The sequence below is a fragment of the Desmodus rotundus genome, chromosome 10 (genome assembly GCF_022682495.2).
Source record: "Desmodus rotundus isolate HL8 chromosome 10, HLdesRot8A.1, whole genome shotgun sequence".
Lineage (NCBI taxonomy): Eukaryota > Metazoa > Chordata > Mammalia > Chiroptera > Phyllostomidae > Desmodus > Desmodus rotundus.
This window is the reverse complement of record NC_071396.1, coordinates 10180588-10199089: the sequence shown is the minus strand read 5'-3', so window position 1 is coordinate 10199089 and position 18502 is coordinate 10180588. Positions and strand designations below refer to the sequence as shown.

At 43.3% G+C, this 18502-nt stretch overlaps 1 protein-coding gene across 7 annotated transcripts in view; it reads right to left on the bottom strand.

Moving 5' to 3' along the window:
• Window positions 1–18502, bottom strand: part of DISP1 (dispatched RND transporter family member 1) — a 136490-nt gene that overhangs the window by 27617 nt on the left and 90371 nt on the right. For all 7 annotated transcript variants that reach the window (XM_071219580.1, XM_024575952.3, XM_045184473.3 and 4 more), the window contains one exon: window positions 16630–17155. In XM_071219580.1, coding sequence (XP_071075681.1) covers window positions 16630–17155 — 526 coding nt within the window. The remainder of the gene's footprint in view (window positions 1–16629; window positions 17156–18502) is intronic.

The following is an 18502-nucleotide window of genomic DNA, read 5'->3' as shown; positions in this document are numbered from 1 at the left end:
CTGCACAAGTTTCTTGAGCAAGAACGAATAGGAGGAACACACTGTTCAGGAGAGTGACTTGGTGGCAACATGCAGGATGAAGTGGGAAGGGGAGACCCTACAGATAAGGAGATGGGGTTGGGAGCTAGTGCCAGGTTCCAGATTTAAAGCGCCAAGAGAGAAGCCAGGGAAAAAACTCCGTATTGAACAATTCAGAAAGCCTCTGAGAATCTTCTAAATGTGTGAATCGAAACTATGAATATGAATTGTCAGAAACATGTATGGTGTTCTAAGAAAAAATTCGGATGAAATTTTGGACTAACCAAGGCTTACACATATATATCCTATGTACATTTCAATGCATTTCCACATTCACTATTGTTTAATATTTACATATAAAGATGCACCTTAGGTATAATTAGAAATGCTTAAAACCGCATTTAATGCTTCTGTATATAATGAATTAAGATAGTAGCAGTGCCTACCGAAGTGAAGTGAGTGACAATTCGGTTTACAACACAAGGAGGTCGTCCAAAAGGTTAGCCTGGAGGTTGATAGCACAGATGTATAAGTACATTTGTGGAGCTTACATTAAGCTGGATTCTACAAATATACTTCACTAATTTTATTAAAATAAGAAAGACAAATATTTCTCCACTTTCAAAATTTCATGAACCTTATCTATAAAATAGTAAAATGTTTTGTATTTTCATTACAAACTGTACAAATTAAATAAACATTAATTATAGCCTCAGTGAAGATCTATTTGCATCTCTGAAAATAAGATTTTATCTATTTTATTAATAAGACAAAGCCTTAGAGGTCAGAAGTATAAACAATCACAATTCATACATTTGCCAATTGTCTTCTTCTCCAGTATTTGCTGCTTCTCAATTAAAAATAACATGTCTACATTCTGCTCAATGAAAAAGCTATTATTCGAGCTCAAAATTATAAGGAAAGATCATTAATCTTTCTTAAATTCATTTCCCACATATTTGAAATTATTTCCCCCTTACAAAATCACTCAATATTGTACAAGTTTCAGTTAGGAAGGTTAAAAGTCACACCTGTTATTAAAAAAAAAACATGGGGGGAGTTAAAAAAATAATAAAAATCCACTGTATCAAAATGAATTCCAACAGTGTAATCAATACCTTGCAGCTGCTGTGATATCTTTATTTTACGAGGCAGGAGAACAGAGCATCCCCTCCACTTCTACAGAAATTCTTTAGTTATGCTTTTAAGAACAACAATATATATAGTGAAATGATTTTTCTTCCTTACCTACATTTTCTCATATTCATCCTTTAGCTTAAAAATTAAATTTAAGTAACTTAAGTAACTGTCAAAAGCTTTAATAAAGAAAGATGAAAGCAAAACTCAACACGAACTTTATAAAAACAATACAGATAGGAAAGGGTCTTCTTCTCAGCCAAAAGGCTAAGGTTAAAAACACACACACACACACAACTAAGCTTAACAGAATTGAGACTGCGCACAACTGGCAATTTTCTGAAGAAGAATGGGGGGTCCTGCCACCGGGGTGGGACCCCGTGTTCTCACGCGGCAGTGTGCACTAGGGCAGTTTGGCTGACACCTCAAATTCAATAAGCTCATCTCATTTCACAAGGCGCGGCTTCTGTCTGCAACCCCCGAACCCATGACAAGCCAACGATGCCCAAACACCACACCGAAGTTTAGGAACTTATTTGAAGGAGAATGTATGAGAAAGACCCCAGTGAGAAGTAAGGAGACCTAGTACTAAATGGGTGTTCACCTTGGCCTTTAACTTCTCTGGCTTCTGTCCTGTCAAATAAAGAGAGTGGACTGCATTATTTCTAAGGTCTTCCCCCGCTGTGAAATTCCACTGTACCCTCCCATGGAATCTCAGATCATTTAGATCCCCACGTGTTTTAACACTCTGCCATGGTAAAAGCTATGGAGTTGGATTCCCCTAGTGAAAATTCTACGTTGAAATATTTCATGTGAATAATCAATAACAGCAGCCCTCCTGTAAAAGAGGTAAGAGCCAGTGTCTTAAAATGCATTGAAAAATAATGACCCCTCTTTAGCTAGAGAGAGAGGCGTTGTAAATGGCCGGATGAACAGTTTGATGAAAACGTGGTCGGGGGCAGGAGGGGGCGGGGCCCCCTGTGTGTGCACTTGGAGGAACAGGACACTGAGGATCGCGGTGGGAGGGGCACACGTGCAGGGAGGCGTCAAAGGAAGAAGAACCGCTGTAGCAAAGGGCACCTTGGAGGTGAGCAGTTGGTCAGCCTTCTTCACCAGCTCGATGGGTGTTCCCAGAAGAGTAAACACAGCTCTGCTCAAGTTCAAAGATGTATTTTAAAATTTCCCAAAGCCTCTTTTCTGAGTTTCCCCCCACCATCCAAGAAAGGCAGTGTAAAATCTTCATTGGAAAAAAATCTCGAATAGGCTGTTTTGCTTAATGTTGTGCCCATTCTAAAACATGCATTTTAATTTTTAAAGGAGGAGCCAAGCTTTAATGACAAGATAAATTTTGTTTCATGGTTGGTTTTGTTTTCTGATTTTAACCCACATTCGTTTTTTTGTCTGAAAAAGCAGAATTCTATTTTTTAAAATCACCCTTACTCTCAGTACACAGATCTAAACTCTGTAATTCTTTTTGATCTATTTCCTCTCAGTATTTTACCCTTTGTTCCTCAATACGCACAATTAGGTTTATCGTGAACATCTGAAGTGTTATCCATTTGGATAACGAGCTTTTCCCATGTAATTAAAATCTTTTGAAAACATTTTTAGTAGCTGTATAATGTTCCATTCTATTTACCATTACTTATTTACACATGCACTCAACTGTACTCACACCGACATCTTTCTTTATGTCTCTTTCCCTCCATACATTTTCCTGTTTACGTATAAGAGGTCTGCGTGAAAGCCATGAAACGTCACAATTGTGGCAAATATTTTTTTCCTAGTTTGGGAATGTTTTTCAACCTGATATTTTGCACATGCGCCTTACATTTGTTTCGTAATTTCTATGACTTCTTTCACAATTCAAGCGTCATCCTTGATTCAGATGTCAGTTTTCGCCCCATTTCACTGACTACGACTTTGAGATGCTTCAGTTACCACCTTCTGAAAAGCCCTGTTTTAAGGAGGAAAGTAGAGCCCAGAACTTCATTTCCCTAAAAGACACAGCCTCTGACGTTATAACACGAATGAGCTGACCACCGGCACCTGGGCGGCGAGGAGACCGGATGTCCGCGGTCTGGCGGAACCACCTAGGCCCCGCCCAGTACAAGCTTGGGTTTGGCACCGGCTAGTTAGCCGCTGTTCCCTTGAGTTCAACTATCAGAGGCGACAAGTGGGATGCTGAGACTGTCCTCCCAAGACGACAACGGCGGAGACAGAAATCTCTCGGTTAGTTGGTGCCTATTTTGTTAGCCAGACTCGGGGAAACTGGGAGTAATGTGGACACGGGAGATCCACTTTCTGTCTTCCTACCTTCTGGAGGGGGTTCCCACGATTTCCTGGCTTGTTGGAAGAGAAGAATGTTAGTCTGGCCGCACTTGAGAGTGGGGGCTGGGCGGAAGTTAGGAGCCCCTTGGGTCAGCAAGCCGGTTCATGTATTAGGGTTTTACATGTACTGAGGTCTGTTTCATCTGTCCGAGTGGATCCACTGATCTAATTCTTCTAACAGAATCACATTGTTTTATTCTGGCTTCAAGACAGGTCCCAAGTCCCAAGACAGAATGTGTAGGAAATCCTAATTCCCTTTAGAAAACTAATGGGTTGTTATTCTTGCATCTGTTATTTGAAAACAATTCCGGATAATGAAAGATCCGAAGAGATTATCAAATGGGACTTCAACCAAATAGGAGAGCTTTAATGCTCCGATGACATGCACATGTGAAATTATAGTCTAGAACAAAAATCCTAAAGGACATTTCAGAAAGTCTTTCTGCTCATTCAGAACGACCTGATCACGGAACAGCTGCGTGAAACTCAAGGGCAGTCCCATTACAACAAGACTCCCACACACTTTCCCTGTGCGTAGACTACTTCTTACAGTGCGAACTCACGTTCAGTTCTACGCGGACAGAGCACAGTCCACTTTCGCAGAGCCTGCCTTAGACTGAAGTATTTTGGAGGAAAAGGCTTCCCCGTGTTACAACCCAAGGACTCCTTCTTGTCATAAATGTTGAAAACACCTCTGCTCCTTCCTCCTGGCTCCAAATCTGGCTCTTCCATATGGAAAACAAATCTTTTTATAAGCTTGGCTCGCATCTATGATAAACTATCTGGCAGAGGGACGGAAAAGATGAGTTACTGTCTCCCTAAGGAAGGCTGCCTATGGACGCCCTTTATTTCCTCAGCATCCTTAAATCATGCTTTTGTCATCTCTTCTCCATCCTAAAAGTTCCAGTTCACCTCGTGTGTGTTGAGCAGTAAGAAGAAAGGTACAGCGTCTTCTCGAGAACTACACGAGGAAGATGAGAGGCTGACAGGTATAAGGGGGAAGGCGTGGCGTAGGATATGCGCACGAATGTGATCATGTCACAAGACGCTCTCCTTTTTAGATTCTGAAAAAAAATGCAACTTAACTTTGCTATCTGCAGGTCAAGAGGAGCATAAATAAACGTGGGAACCTCACGGTGGCGGCTCAGAGTGGAGTTGGGTTTATGGAGAAACTCTCCTTGGAGGAGGTGAGTATACCAGCCCTCAAGCCTTCCTCCTGCCTCCCATCTCCCTCCTACTACACAACCAGGAACATAAAAATGAGTAGAATATTGCCCCTGACTTCCAAGTGGCCACGGACTGGCCAAGAAGGTGAAAGGATCAAAAGGGAGATTCTTAAATCCCTTATGTCATCCTCTTAAACTATTTCTATTTCACCAGCTCTTCAGTAAGAGGCACACAGTTGAAGCGCCCAGCTCGATGGGTTTTTACATATGTATACAACACATCCACGAACCGCTGATCAGATCGAGACAGAGGGAGGACATTTCCCAGCACCCCACAAGCTCACTTGGACCCCTTCCAATCAATCATCGTACCCTGCCCCCAGAGGTAACCAGCATTCAGGCTTCGTAGATTAGTTTTCCTTAAACAATCACGTTTTTTAGGACAGCCAAAAATAAAAGTTTCAGGAGAACCGTAGACACTTAAAATTCAAGTTAGCTCCAGTTTAGGAAAATACATAAAAATGAAGTATCAGTAACATTTTAAATGGGCGACTCTTAGCTGAGTCTTCATTCATCTCTTGCTTGAAATTTTAGAAATGTCTGTGCAAATGACTTACAGAGATCTCAGATTACCTATAAAAGGCCTTTGATGAGCAACAGAGCATCTTGATCTATATATAGCGAAGCTGCTCTTGCTGCTGTTATCTATCATTATGCTACTTTTGAAGAGATTATTTGAAAATCCATATTGTTGTGCTTCCTTATATTTTAGTTTCTTCCAAAGTTCAAGAGCTTGCCTGAGTCAACAATATCTGGTTATATTAAGTGTCTAATGCTTACTTAAGTATAATTAACGAAGGTGCACGTGCTTTATTTAAGGAGTTCAAGGAGCTCTCCTCCGATACTTGGGCAGAACATTTCAATGAAAATGTCCGACATGCTCTTGTGAGTACAGGGACGTCCATTACAGTGAGAGACACAGGCAGGAAAGGGAGATCTTAAATGTTTAACAGCTGGGACGGGGTAAATGATTTCCATCACATGAGTCTCTCCTTTATGTACTTTTATAACAAAATAACCTGAGAATTTTAACACTGTTTTATCATTACTAAAAATATTCTAAAACATTCCTAAATGAGTGTAAAGATTTATTTTCATGTTCATGTCAGTGTATTTTATTTATTTTTTTATTGTTGTTCTATTACAGTTGTCCCAATTTTCCCTCGTTGCTCTCCCCTGCCCTGTCCCTCCCCCTCCGGCTCCCACAGTCAATCCCCACCCTGTTGTCCTCGTCCATGGGTCATTCATACCTGTTCGTGGACTAGCCCTTCTCCTTCATAAAGATTTTTTAAAAATTATGAAGTGGAACTTAGTTGGGCCTTGTACTTGTATCTTTGGTAAAGAAAATAGACTTGACTCGCATAAAGTCGCAAGTTTATAATAGAGTACTAATGATTTTACTGGGCCCTTACTACACACCAGATATTGTGCTATATTTTACACACACTCTTTAATCCTGAAAACAACCCAAGGAATCCATCATTTTACAGATGAAGAAGCTATAATTGAAGTGTGCAAAGGATTAATTAAGTGATTAGTAACAAGCAGTGGAGCCTGGAAGTGAGTCCTGGTCAGGCTGATTTAAAGTCTTTCCTCTTAGTCACATCTCCGTGCAGCTCAAACATAAAAGAATGAATTATTATTATTATTTTGACTAAAACCTTTTTTAATGTTTTAGCAGTCATTCAAGAAACAATTACTGAGTGCTTGCTACAGTAGTAAGCACCATACAAGTTCATTACTAATCACATGTCATGCAGATAATCACCAGACGCACCCATGGCCTGCGTGGGCTGTCCCCGCAGCCGTCTTTCACTTCTATCTACTGTAAAGCCCACTCGCCATTCAGTGGCTACTCCTGCTTAGCTGAGAACACTCACCTGCTGTCTAGCTGTTAAACAATTTGCAATGTCCCCCTGGAGACGTTAAGAATACTGCAGAGATGTGATAAGACAATGCAGTGAACAATGACAAAAAATGTGCATTTTGCACATACTTTAAAGCCCCATGCCAACTTAACCAATTTGTTGGCAAAAGAAAAATACCAGTATTCTAAGAAAAATACGTTTTGTGTGTAAGGTACGTGAGTCTGTGTGCCCCACTCAGGCTCAACCCCCTAAAAAGCGGGAACATATCCGACTCTCATGTAAAGCTTGAGTTCCAATTTAAGTTACAAATTTTCTTTTCTCTTATTAGTGGAGCCTGGCCCTAAGAAGCAAGCAAAAAAAAAAAAAAAAAAAAAAAAAAAGATGCTCTTGTTCTCTTAGTTATTTCAGTAAACAAGGAAGGAATTGTACAAAACTGGGCCAGAAGCATATCTTCCTCTTCTATTATGAATTATTTCTCCTTAAAACGAGAGTTCCAAGGCCTAACAGATCACTGTTAGAGAGCAGCTATTCTGCTAGTCACTGAAAGGCGAGGGAGGCAGGTCATGGGAAATGCATTTTCAAACACATTTTGTCTCTGCCACTTACAAGGCGGAACAAGGAGGGGCAGCAGGAAAGGTCAACACCCCACATGGTTCTGGCCCTGTGCAATGCACACCCCCAAAGCGGAGGCTGAGTGCCTTTTTTTTTTTTTTTTTTTTTTTTAAGAAAGAGTTTAAAGCAATTAGAATTCTGAAAGGACAACTGGGTAATTAAAAATATTTTTAAATGATTGATTGAAAAGTAGCTTGGGTTAAAAGAACACATTCTCCCTCAGCCCCAGAAGTTGGCTCTGCATGGTTGAGTTGGAGGTTATGGAGCAGACAGACCCATACATCACATGTTCAAGGTACACTCAATTATAAAGCACTTGTCCTTCAACTTGAGCTTCTCCATGCCAGTCCGTTGCCGTCAGCCCTGTACAAAACACGCTAAATGAAGAGTACAGATTATACTTTTCTTAATAAGATGTGGATAATAATCACTACTAAGAGATCCAAGAAAAGCTCATAAGAAAGCCAGAAAAATCTTATTAAACTTAACTAACTTAAGAGCGTGGCATGCTGGAATGAAATCTAAAATTCTCAAGCCAGAATACCAAGCACTAGAATTTTAAGCTTTGGGAGGAGGTAAGGAAGTTAAAAAAAAAACCCAAATCCATGTAATCTGAAGCTTAACGTAGAGGATTTACCTCTGTGTTAGACGGGGACATTAGAACAACCAAATAATACATTTAAATACATCTGTCCTAGGGATGGCTTTGCAATGAAGTAGTTTCAGTTTCTGGGGCCAATGGGGTAGGCCCATCAGTGGCTGACACCTACAAAACAAAGTCCTCCACTCTACCTAAAAGACAAAGGCCCAGAATATTCAGTGTCGGCCAGGCGCCCCCCAAAATGATCAGAGTCCAGCTGTCAATTAAGTGTAAGTGGACACGAAGACACAGTCATTGATCAGATTTCTGTTTAAACTTCTCAAGTGCTGGGGGAAACCCATATTACAGTAACCTTAGTCACTGAGCTCCATGACCTGGTTCCTGTCCAGGGCTAGAGAGTCCCTCCTCCTGAACACCCTTCCTTCTCCAAACACTCGCCATCCCTTAAGGGGACAGTCGATGCCAGGTCAAGGAGTCTGGGGAGACCGTGGAAGATCTCGGAGCAGGGAGAGGCGTGACATAATGAAAGTAGTGTTTTCGGAAGGGGGCAGCGGGCAGGCCCTGGTGACCACAGACACACAAATAGGCTCTGAAGGGATGAATGTGTTAACGGTCCACCAGTGCCACTTCTTAATGGGCACACAAAACAGTAAATTGCTCACATTCCCAGAGAAAGCATCCTGCTTGACTCTCAGACTCTTTGGGATCCACTGAGGCCTACACCACTCCAATGGAGAACGCAAACTGAGTTAACTAAACCGACGCCTCGGCAGATTCACGTAGAATCAGGCATCACGTCTGGTCCTGGACGCTCTCATTTTATCCTCCCTTCTAAATCCATGAAGTGCATAGGAACAAAGATAAGTCCAAGCTCTAACCCAGGAATTTGTTTCATCCACCAGCTTTATAATTTGCTGATAGCTTATAAAGTCACTTATCCTAGATTTGCAAATATCCAGGAGGTGGCCAGGGCTGTGCAAACAGAAAGGATTTTCCGGGCTGACTCTCCCAGGCGCTGGGTCTCCTGGCCCCTCCCGGGATTTCTCAAAGGGGCTCCAGAATCAAACGTGAAAGCGGCTTGGGAACTGTGGGAGTGGAGTGGGCCTCCAGCTTTTCTTTCTTTCCTCTTCATGAGCATGGCTGTAATTTGTTTAAAAATCAGAAACCAGAGTATGGCGGGGGTTTGGGGAACTTACAGGACGTGATAGGGTATGTTCAAAATAAACTCACACAATAATAAAACAGCTTCTGGAAGGAAACAAAGCCTTTGAACCTTCTCCGACTCTTAGGCAAATATCTCATTATACTGGACCAAGGGTGACCGATTTTTATTATTAAATGAAAACATCATAAAATCAAGGTCTACAGAAGAAGGGCTTGATTGATGCTCAATTCTTTCTTCAGTGCATCCAACCATTAATTTCTGTTTACTAAATGCCTGGTACCTTGCTAGGCCCCGAGATAACATGTTAGTACAAAAGGAAGTGGTTCAACAAGCTTAGGGAAATATCAATGAATCACAGGTGTTCAAACTCTATAATTACTGTACACGAAGTACTTAGGTATTGAATTAGATGCTTAATGAATAAACAAATAAGTGAAAACACAACAGTCGGAACCCACTGTTTGTAGGGAACAGCCTTCTTTGACTGACTGTAGTGTATTGACCTTCCAAGGTCGAGCAAGATGAACCCAGTGGGCACCACGCCCTGGGAGGCCTCCACTGGCTTCTTCTCCAGGCAAAGGAGCTGCCTTACCCAGCTGCCTCCCACTTGCTCCCACTCTCAGTCCTCCAGGCTGCCTGTCCCCACACTTCCGGCAGCTGGACCCCTGTTATTTTCCGAAAGACCCTCCCCTCTCCCATGATGCTTTCTCTGAGCTCTCCTAGGATTCCACCCCGCTCTTGGGGACTCACAAAACCCTCTGGACTCTGATTTGGGTCCTCGGAGAGCGTGCTTATATTCGCCTCCATCATCTTTCTCCTACTAGAGTATAAGCTGCTTGCTGGCAGCGACCACTCTGTGAAGGTTTTTTCTAAAAAACCAACAATTTAAGCTTTGTGAATTAAAAAGAAATCCTGATAATTTTTTTATAATAATTCATTTAACAAATATTTGAGTTCTAAATATGTCCCAGGCAGTAGGCTGTATTTCAAACTCCAAAATACCAAGCAATTGGTTAATTACCTGGTTTGTATGTTTAAAAAAAAAACAAGATGTAATTTTGTAGAATCAGTTTTGCTGAAAAGAACACAAAATAGGACAGCAATCAAAATTCTCCTGTAAATGGTAAGTTTTATAAATTCTCTTAAATTACACTTAACAATCCACTTGAGTTTGGGAAGAAGATACAACAGATAATTCCTTTTTTCCTGGAAAAGAGATGTAGCCGATCCACAGCAATGTCTTTTACGTTTTATTGTTTGCCAAATATTTTACTTATTTAAACTTTATTTTTAGCCAAAATGGAAAAGGGAACATTTGAAGCATTTCCGTGTTCTTCTTCACTCTCTAGTACCTGCTAAACACACCCTAGCGGGAATACGGAAAGTGGGTGAAGGACATATTACTTCATTGCAAAATGTTATACTAATTAACTTTATAAAATAAGAAGGGCATTGTTTCTTGACATTTATTGTTAAAATAAAAGATGACCAAGGCTTGTATTCTGAAATATATTACGGGCTGTGCAACGCATTCCACGAGGCACAGCGCACTCTAAGTCTGCTCATTTACAGCATAAAAGTCTCTCAAAGAAGTCCTACCAATAAAATAGGCCTTTACTCCGTGGGACTGCCAAGCACACTTGCTTTGGCAGGCAAGCTTGGAACATTTTAAATTTTACAAATATTATCCTGTTTTAAAAAGTTAATTTGGACTACTTTAAGGAAAGTAAAAATAAATCTTGGTTTCAGTGAAATCGAGATTTGATCTTACCAGACTTCTAAAACTAACTATCGTAATCAGATTATATAATTAGTGTAAGGACTCTGAGTCCTTGGGGCTGGAGAGGCCCACTTATTCTCAGCGGCCCCTGTTTCCTCTCGGAAGGCAAACCCGTGACCATCTTTTCCACTTGTTCTTCCCTGCAGGTCAATGGGGTGAACTGTGCGGTCGAGAAAGAAGAATGGAGAGCAATACTAACTTGAACCAGGATGCAGGAATGACTCGTTTTCTAAAATAATATTAACGGCATTCACCCAGGCAGCAGAGAACACCACCAAAAAAAGAGCAGACAATGAAAGCAACCAATAAGAGAAAGGAGACGACGCTTGGGTTCCAGGCATCGTGCTGTGTGCACACTGGCCACTGTGGCTGGTACTTGTGGAGACAGAAGCTAAGGCGGCGAGAGCCGAAATACCTGCCCAGGACCACAAAGCTGGCAAATGGCAGAGCCAAGATTCAAGTGCATTGTATGTCTTCTAAGGGCCACGCTCTCACTACCCGGTGCTGTGCAGAGAGGAAAGCGATAGGATTAAGAGATGTGAGGGCTGTACTGCAGCGTCCATGACCACCTCTGCAGGCTAGCAGTACTCATCTGCCTTCAAGAAAACCTTTATTTTCACACTGGTATTTTAGATGTGCTTCCAAAAAGCCCAGGCAACTACGGACTAAGTCAGCAGATGCTGTGCCTATGGACTGATGTAAATGATGATGAGGCTGTGGTTCTGCGGACGTAACTGTGGCCTCTGGAAGATGTTGGAGATTGTATTTATAATATAGGGCTTCAGGAAGGAAAGGGATTTGGGGGTTTTGTCATTTCTTTCTTATATTTTAAACAGAACACAAGTAATCATGCAACTATGTTTACAAAAAATGGTGCTCCCTGTCAAATACTGCCGTTTACTCCACCATATCACACGTGTTCCATTTGCTGCCACGGAGGTTGTTCCAACAGCCAAGAAAGAGGGCCCTGTCCCCCAAAACTTTCTGTGGTGACAGACACGTCCTGTGTCTGTGCTGTCCAACGTGGTGGCCACGAGTCACGGGTGTCTGTGGAGCCCCTGAAATGCACCAGGTGTGACTGAGGAGCTGACTTTTCCATTGTATTGGGCACTAGGGAAGAGCAGAGGCCTGAAGAAGGCAGTCCGTCCAGCTCTTCTTGCAGAAGACACCCGTCACACAGTCCTGGACAGGTCACAGTGGACACCAATAAACAAAGACAAATGATTATTTAGCTCTTGGTAACCTTTCCACGCTAAGAGGGGAAAAGAGGCGGCAATGAATTTGAGAAACTCTCGCCTGGCTCTCTCTTTGCGTTAATAGGTAAACCGGCTGTGCCCCTGCAAAAGTGCTGGTGTTTGACTTCTGTGCTCGGGGGGACCCAACAGCGTTCGGTCAATATCTGTCCCTCGAAGAAGACAGTCTATTGATATCTATGGAAGGCCGGAGCTGAACCCAGGCGTCTTCCCCTGCTCACATTACTGCCGAGTCTTTGAAGCTGGGGGGCCAATGTGGCCATTTTTAACCCTGTCCCCAGCACTTAACACTTGGTAAGTACTCATTAATTACTTGCTAAATAGCTAAGTAACTAGCCTTGAATTTCCCCGTTCATTGCTCCAACGTCTTGGAAAGGCCATCTGGGTTGAGTCTGGTGATTTGGGCGAATCGGAGACTCTGGGGTTGGTGTCGATGCCCAGATTTATGCTGCGTTGCTGATGAAGTGTTCAAAGTGATTTCTGGTTCAAATTCCCTAGCTAAGTACAATAACATCACCGCCAGGCTTAGGAAGGGGGAAGGCCAGGTGTAGCAAAGTAAGACGCTTCGGAAAACGACGCTCCAAGCTATGATGTTATGCCTGGACGTTCTGATACAACATATACAGAAGAACAAGATTTCAAGTGGCAGTTTCTACCTCTTTTAACCTAAGACAAGAACCCTTGTTTCTACAGAGTCCCCTTCATAGAGAGTAACTAGAGTCCTAAGGGAAAACAAAAAAGAAAACCTCTGAGAAAAGTGAGTCAGAATTGGAAAATTAATAAAGAACCAAAAGAGAAAGGAAATATAGGTAAAAAAAAAATTATACGGTTACAGTGTATGGGAGGGTATAGTGATAATGTTTATTTAACCTTTAAGGGGCTGAGCTAATGCCGGGGGTTGCCTGGCTCCCCAGTGCCAAGCCCTCCTAACTCTGTGTAGCTGTAATTCCTCCAAGGTGCCACAGGGAACATTCAAACTGACCATCTGTCCCCGAAATCACCTTCAGGGAAATAAAAATGCATTTGGCGACTGCCCAAAACTATCACAGGTTCCCTAGCATGATAATGAGTCTGTGGTATTGCCAAGTACCCTTTACGAAGTCCTCCGGTGCAATCAGGCACATTTCTTTTGCAACACCAAATTAAAGGGTAAGTACAGTTTGGATTAGAAATTTTGTATGCTATTTTTGGATGCAGAACGCCTTATTAATTGTCATAAACCATTACCCTTTCCATTTCATATGGCAATAAGAAGATCCCAAATGAATAGTTTGCTTCAACCAGCGCACATGGAATGTGACTGGGCCCTGAGAGACATTTTCCAGACCTCTGAAGGATGAGGAGCAGACCATTAGCACGCAGCCTCCCAGACAACTCGACTGCGCTGTGGATGGTGAGTAGGGGAAAGCTAGCGTCGCTTGTGACCATCCAAATGACCCCTCCCCTCTGGCCATCCTGTTCTCTTTACGTAACTTCACTTTTCCATGCTTTCCAGCTACAGCGCTACATCCCCTCCTTGGTCTGCCTTGTCCAGTCCTTTATCGTGTCCTGGTCACCCTTTGAAGGTCACTTGAGTTCTCTCTTCTCAGTCAGACTGTCCCTGACCACATTCTCCTCCGGGGATCCTTCCCACCTCTGAACTCCCGGAGTTCTCTGTTGTTTCCCCCGCATACAAAACTTCTTCTCAGACGCATTCTGTATTTTAGCTCCCTGGTGAGGTGGGCGCAGGCCCTGTCTCATGGGGGGCAGAGGCGACCTTTGGCCGTCTTGAATTCCTTGGGCTCTCACTGGCAATGTTCGTGAATGGCTGAGTGATGGGTGAGGGGGACAGGAATGTACAAAGGAAAAAGCCAGAGGCGTTAAAACAAGATCTATTTAAACCACTTATTATTGGGGGATAAGTGGAATTTAAACTAAAGGTGATCTGAACTGTATCAATCAGAAGATTAATAGAGAATTTTAAAAAGCAGAGGTGAATGATAGCATGAATCTTTTAGACAGATTTATTACAGCCTGCAGACTCAAGGGGGGCTGAGAGCAAACCTACTGTATTACAAAAGGCGGGGGAAAGAGAATGAGACTAGGAACAATGGAAAGGAAGTGGCAAATGAGATGGGATAAAATTAGATTTTCTACTGGACTCTTTAAAACATGCTCTATGGTTTAAGTGCTTTATAAACAAATAAAAACTTAAAATAATAAGACAAAGTACCAGCCAGCCGGCCCATCAGTGGTGCAGGCACATGGAGCAACCGCAGTTGAAAGCGCCAAAGGCCGGCACACGCTGTTACTCTGAGGCCGTTGACCTTGGAGGCACCTTCCAGCAATGTGACCAGCATCCACCCTTACCAAGTCATAAGCTGATCAAAAGGCTGAGATTCCTGTGATAAAATTCTAAATACAAAAAATTTTTCCCATACTATCCCAGTTTCTTCTACAAGTGTTCATGATGGACAAATATGCATTTTTATGAGTGTGTTTTTTAATGCCACTCTGTTTAATTTAAAGTTGTACGTACACAGGACTCCTGTTCCTTTAAAATTAGGTCTCTGAGAAATGCTAAGCTAAGCCTTGGAAATATTGACACGCTCGCCACATTGGAAGAACTGGTTACTTGCCCGTAGTTTTTATATTTTGTGAAGTGTTTTTCAAAGGAGGAATCAGCTTCGGAATGTAGAACTATCTACCTCATCTCACGCTCTGCAACCATATAACGTATGATGAAAAAACATCAATATTTATGACAACGCAATTTCAACATGAACTACTTACACAAGTTAATTTAAACTAGAAAGTGTCTAAAGCTGATCATGTGACACAGGACTGTCAAGTCAAATCTAAGAAATGGCTTTGGTGCATGTTCTCATCACAGTATTGTAATTGAAAGACTATGACAGCTGACACGGAAAAACGTATTCAGAAAATGTAGACACACAGCTGGGGACCCCTCCCCCACCCACCTGTCCCTTTCCCCCATCTTTCTCTTCCTCTCTTCGTAGAGTCGAACCAGACCATCTCAATAGCATCTAAAACCTTATACAGGTGAAATACATTTATTCCTTATTCCCTCTCTGCATCTGATTGTCTTTTTAAAAATTGATATGTGATTGACTATATAACATCATAGATATAGTTGACTATATAACAATATATTATATTAGGTTCAGGTATATAACATCATGAATCAATATTTGTAGTGGCCTCTTGTGAAATGATCGCCAGAGAAAGTCTAGTTAACATCCATTCCATACGCAGTTACAGAAGCTTCTTTTTCTTGGGATGAAACTTTTAAGATCTACTCTTTTAGCAACTGCCAAATACACAATAGAGTATGATCATCTCTCGTCACCAGGCTGTATTTTACATCCCCAGGTCTTGAGAGCTGACTCTTTAATTAAAAGTGAGTTTGCTACATGCATACAATGCATTACTATGCAGCAGTAACGAGGGAAACTAATACACAGCAATTAGCTGAGTCAAAGTTGCCAGACACCAAAGAGCACACACTATGGTTCCATTCACGAGATGTTTGACAAAAGGCAAGACAAATGTATGGTAGTCAGAACAGCGATTGCTTCAGGGGAAGAGGGAAGAAATTCTATGTAGAATTGAGAGCAGGCAAAACAACCGTATAGTGACCAGAACAGTGACTGCTTCAGGGGAGGAGAGAGACGTGCCTGAGAAGAGGCGCAAGGAAACTTTCTGGGGCGAGGGAAACGATCCACAGTGAACCGAGCTGTGGGCTACACTGGCGTCCACTCCTGTTGAAACGGATCGAACTGCCGGCTTAAGATAACGACATTTCCCTGTATGTAAATTATACCCTAATTTTAAAAAGAGAGCGTTCTCTTCTCTCTCTTTTAAAACTGTTTACACTGGAAATGTAAAACAACACGTGGTCACTGTAAAGCTCGTGGTATTTGATGAAATGTACCGCCAGTGCTCACCTGCAGCGCACGTGACTTCACAATGAGGGAACCGTGGGCTGTGATGTGAAGCAGACCTGAAAATGACCGAGAATTTTCTAGTGCTTTTCAGTCTACCAGATCTGCATATACTTTACAAGAAGTATTTTTAGGTCCTATGCTGCGTGTGACATCTATCTGCTGTGGAAGGAACGGTTGCTTTCACCTGATTGCAACACCTGACGTCGTCACCGGCACCACGTGAAGGGACATAGTCACCCGCACCACGTGAAGGGACATTGTGCGTTCAGCCACAAGGAACCACAAGGCAGTAACTGGTTTTGTGCTTTCCACCCCCCACAACGCTTGGTCATTATCAATAGTAGAAAATCAAAGTCTCTTGTTTAGGCAGCCTCATCATGTTTAATAACAGAAATTAGTACTGATAAAAACATTTTACTGAACTTCGCAGCTCAAGGCCTAGCAGGGACGCTAGCAGACAGGGAGCAGGAGCAGGGAGGGCCGGTTTGGTGGACAAAGGCACAAATGGATAAAACAGATACAACATTATGTTATTTGCATTTCAGTAGGCTTTACACCATCCACAAAATATGCATTTTCATTGGTTTTCTTTGTCTGCTGCACATTTCTCCCTCTCTGGGGACAGCACCGCCGGCAGTCGCATTCACGCGGGGTTACAAAAGCACACGCAGGCACACTCGGAACCACTCACCTTAGGCCGCCTATGTGCCGCTGCACAGGCTGATGCTGAAAGTGGCCAGGCCACGGGTGCTGCAGGCAGAAGGATGGAGAGGGCTGGAGACAGCACGCGGTCTGGTACACCGGGGCGTGGTGGGGACAGAGAGCCACGGAGTACTCGGACGGGGCCTGCACGCAACACGCAGCCAGAGGCCCAGGTGGCGTGGGGCTAGCCTCGGGGGCGCCCTCGTGGTGGCCGCTGTGGCTCATGGACGCATGGTGGTACGGGCAGGGCGGGCAGCACTGGGGCAACAGCGGAGTCGCTCTCAGGTTGTCTGCAGGCAGGAAGGAGGACTTGACCGTGCCGTTCACTTGCAGGCATCCGTTGGGACTCACTTTCGCTCTTGATGCTTCTTTAGGGGTGAGCTGCTGGGCTGCGGGGTCTCCGTCGCAGGCAGGGAGGGGACTGGGGTGGGACGCCCCCGCCGCGATGCCACTAGGGCTCAGAACCCCGAAATCGCTGTTGCCGTTGCTCAGAGCCATGCTGCAGTCCCTTGACCCTGGGGAAGACGAGGAGATAAAATCATCCAGTTAGAGCTGGGCGGGCGAGTCTGCAGGAAAAGTCCTCCAACACAGCTCTGTGGAAACAAGCGTTCTTGCAGGAGTTGCGAGACTGCTCCCTAGACTGGCTGGTGCGACAGGGCCAGCCCACACCCCCTGCCTCCTCCTCTTTCCTCCTGGCTACTTCGTGCACCCCGAGAACCCTCTGCTGTCCTTACTGACTACTTCCTGCCCCCTACTTCCAATCACCGCCCCCCATCCTGGATGTGCAGGTAACAGTTAAGAATTAGAGCATTTTAGGGTGCTCTGGGGAGGAGGAAGAAGAGAAAGAATCCAGTATCATCATTCAGCTTTTCAACAACGCCATGCTTGGGGTGCCCTGAGGTAGGAGTAAGGGGCAAAACCAAGGGCCACTCTGAAGGCCGAAAGCTGTGTAGGTTAAAGTAAGGTGAATAATCTTAAGACGGTCTTATGTCTTAGAAAAATGCCAAAGAAATAGGAGTGACTTCCTCGAAGTTACTCAGGTCCCAGAATAAGAAGGAACGAAAGGAAATAAAAACTAATCAGCTAGGCCAAGAATCGTGGCAACCGAGATACTGGGCACAAAAGGTTTATCCTCTAAACCAGTAAATGGAGTGCTGAAAAAATAGTGAGCAAACCTGCCACATAAGCTGCCGTGAACTTATCACTTGTTTTTTATGTTATGTACTACAGGTAGCATTCGTGGCTTGCAGGTGAGAAAAATAATAGTATGAGTGGCATTTGCTTCAAATGAGATTTCTGTTCCTAATTTTTCCTTTCCACCAAAAGGTCCAGGCCTTCAATGTAAAAAATAAAAAATAAAAAAAGAAAGTAAAAAAAGAAAAATCCCTTCAAATTACCAGCAGCACATTTCTGCCCAGTCAACAAATAAAAGCAAAAAGAGACAACCTCCTCCCTCCCTGCTCCCCCACTCACCGCTCTGACCGACATACACGCAAAATCTGGAAACTGGCAGTTAAAAAGATGGGTCATCAAATGCTATTATTGGTCAACTTAACCTTCCGTGAAAGCCAACAAGAAAAAAAAGAAATCCACACTGGCTCACTAACCCTTCTGGCTTAGCCTTCTTCCAAGGAGAGAAACAGCTTCTGGAAGAATCTCTCCCCAGGCTCTCCCCACTTCCCACAGACACACGGGCACCAGACAAAACCATCTCTTTTCAGCCTGAGCACATGCATGTTTTCCCCCAACCTAAAAGCTACTCAGCGGGGCCATTTCTGAGCAGGACAGGCCAGAAGAATGCATCGAGCGCCCATCCGAATCCTCACACCCAGAAGACACTCGTACGTTAGGATGCAAAGTCA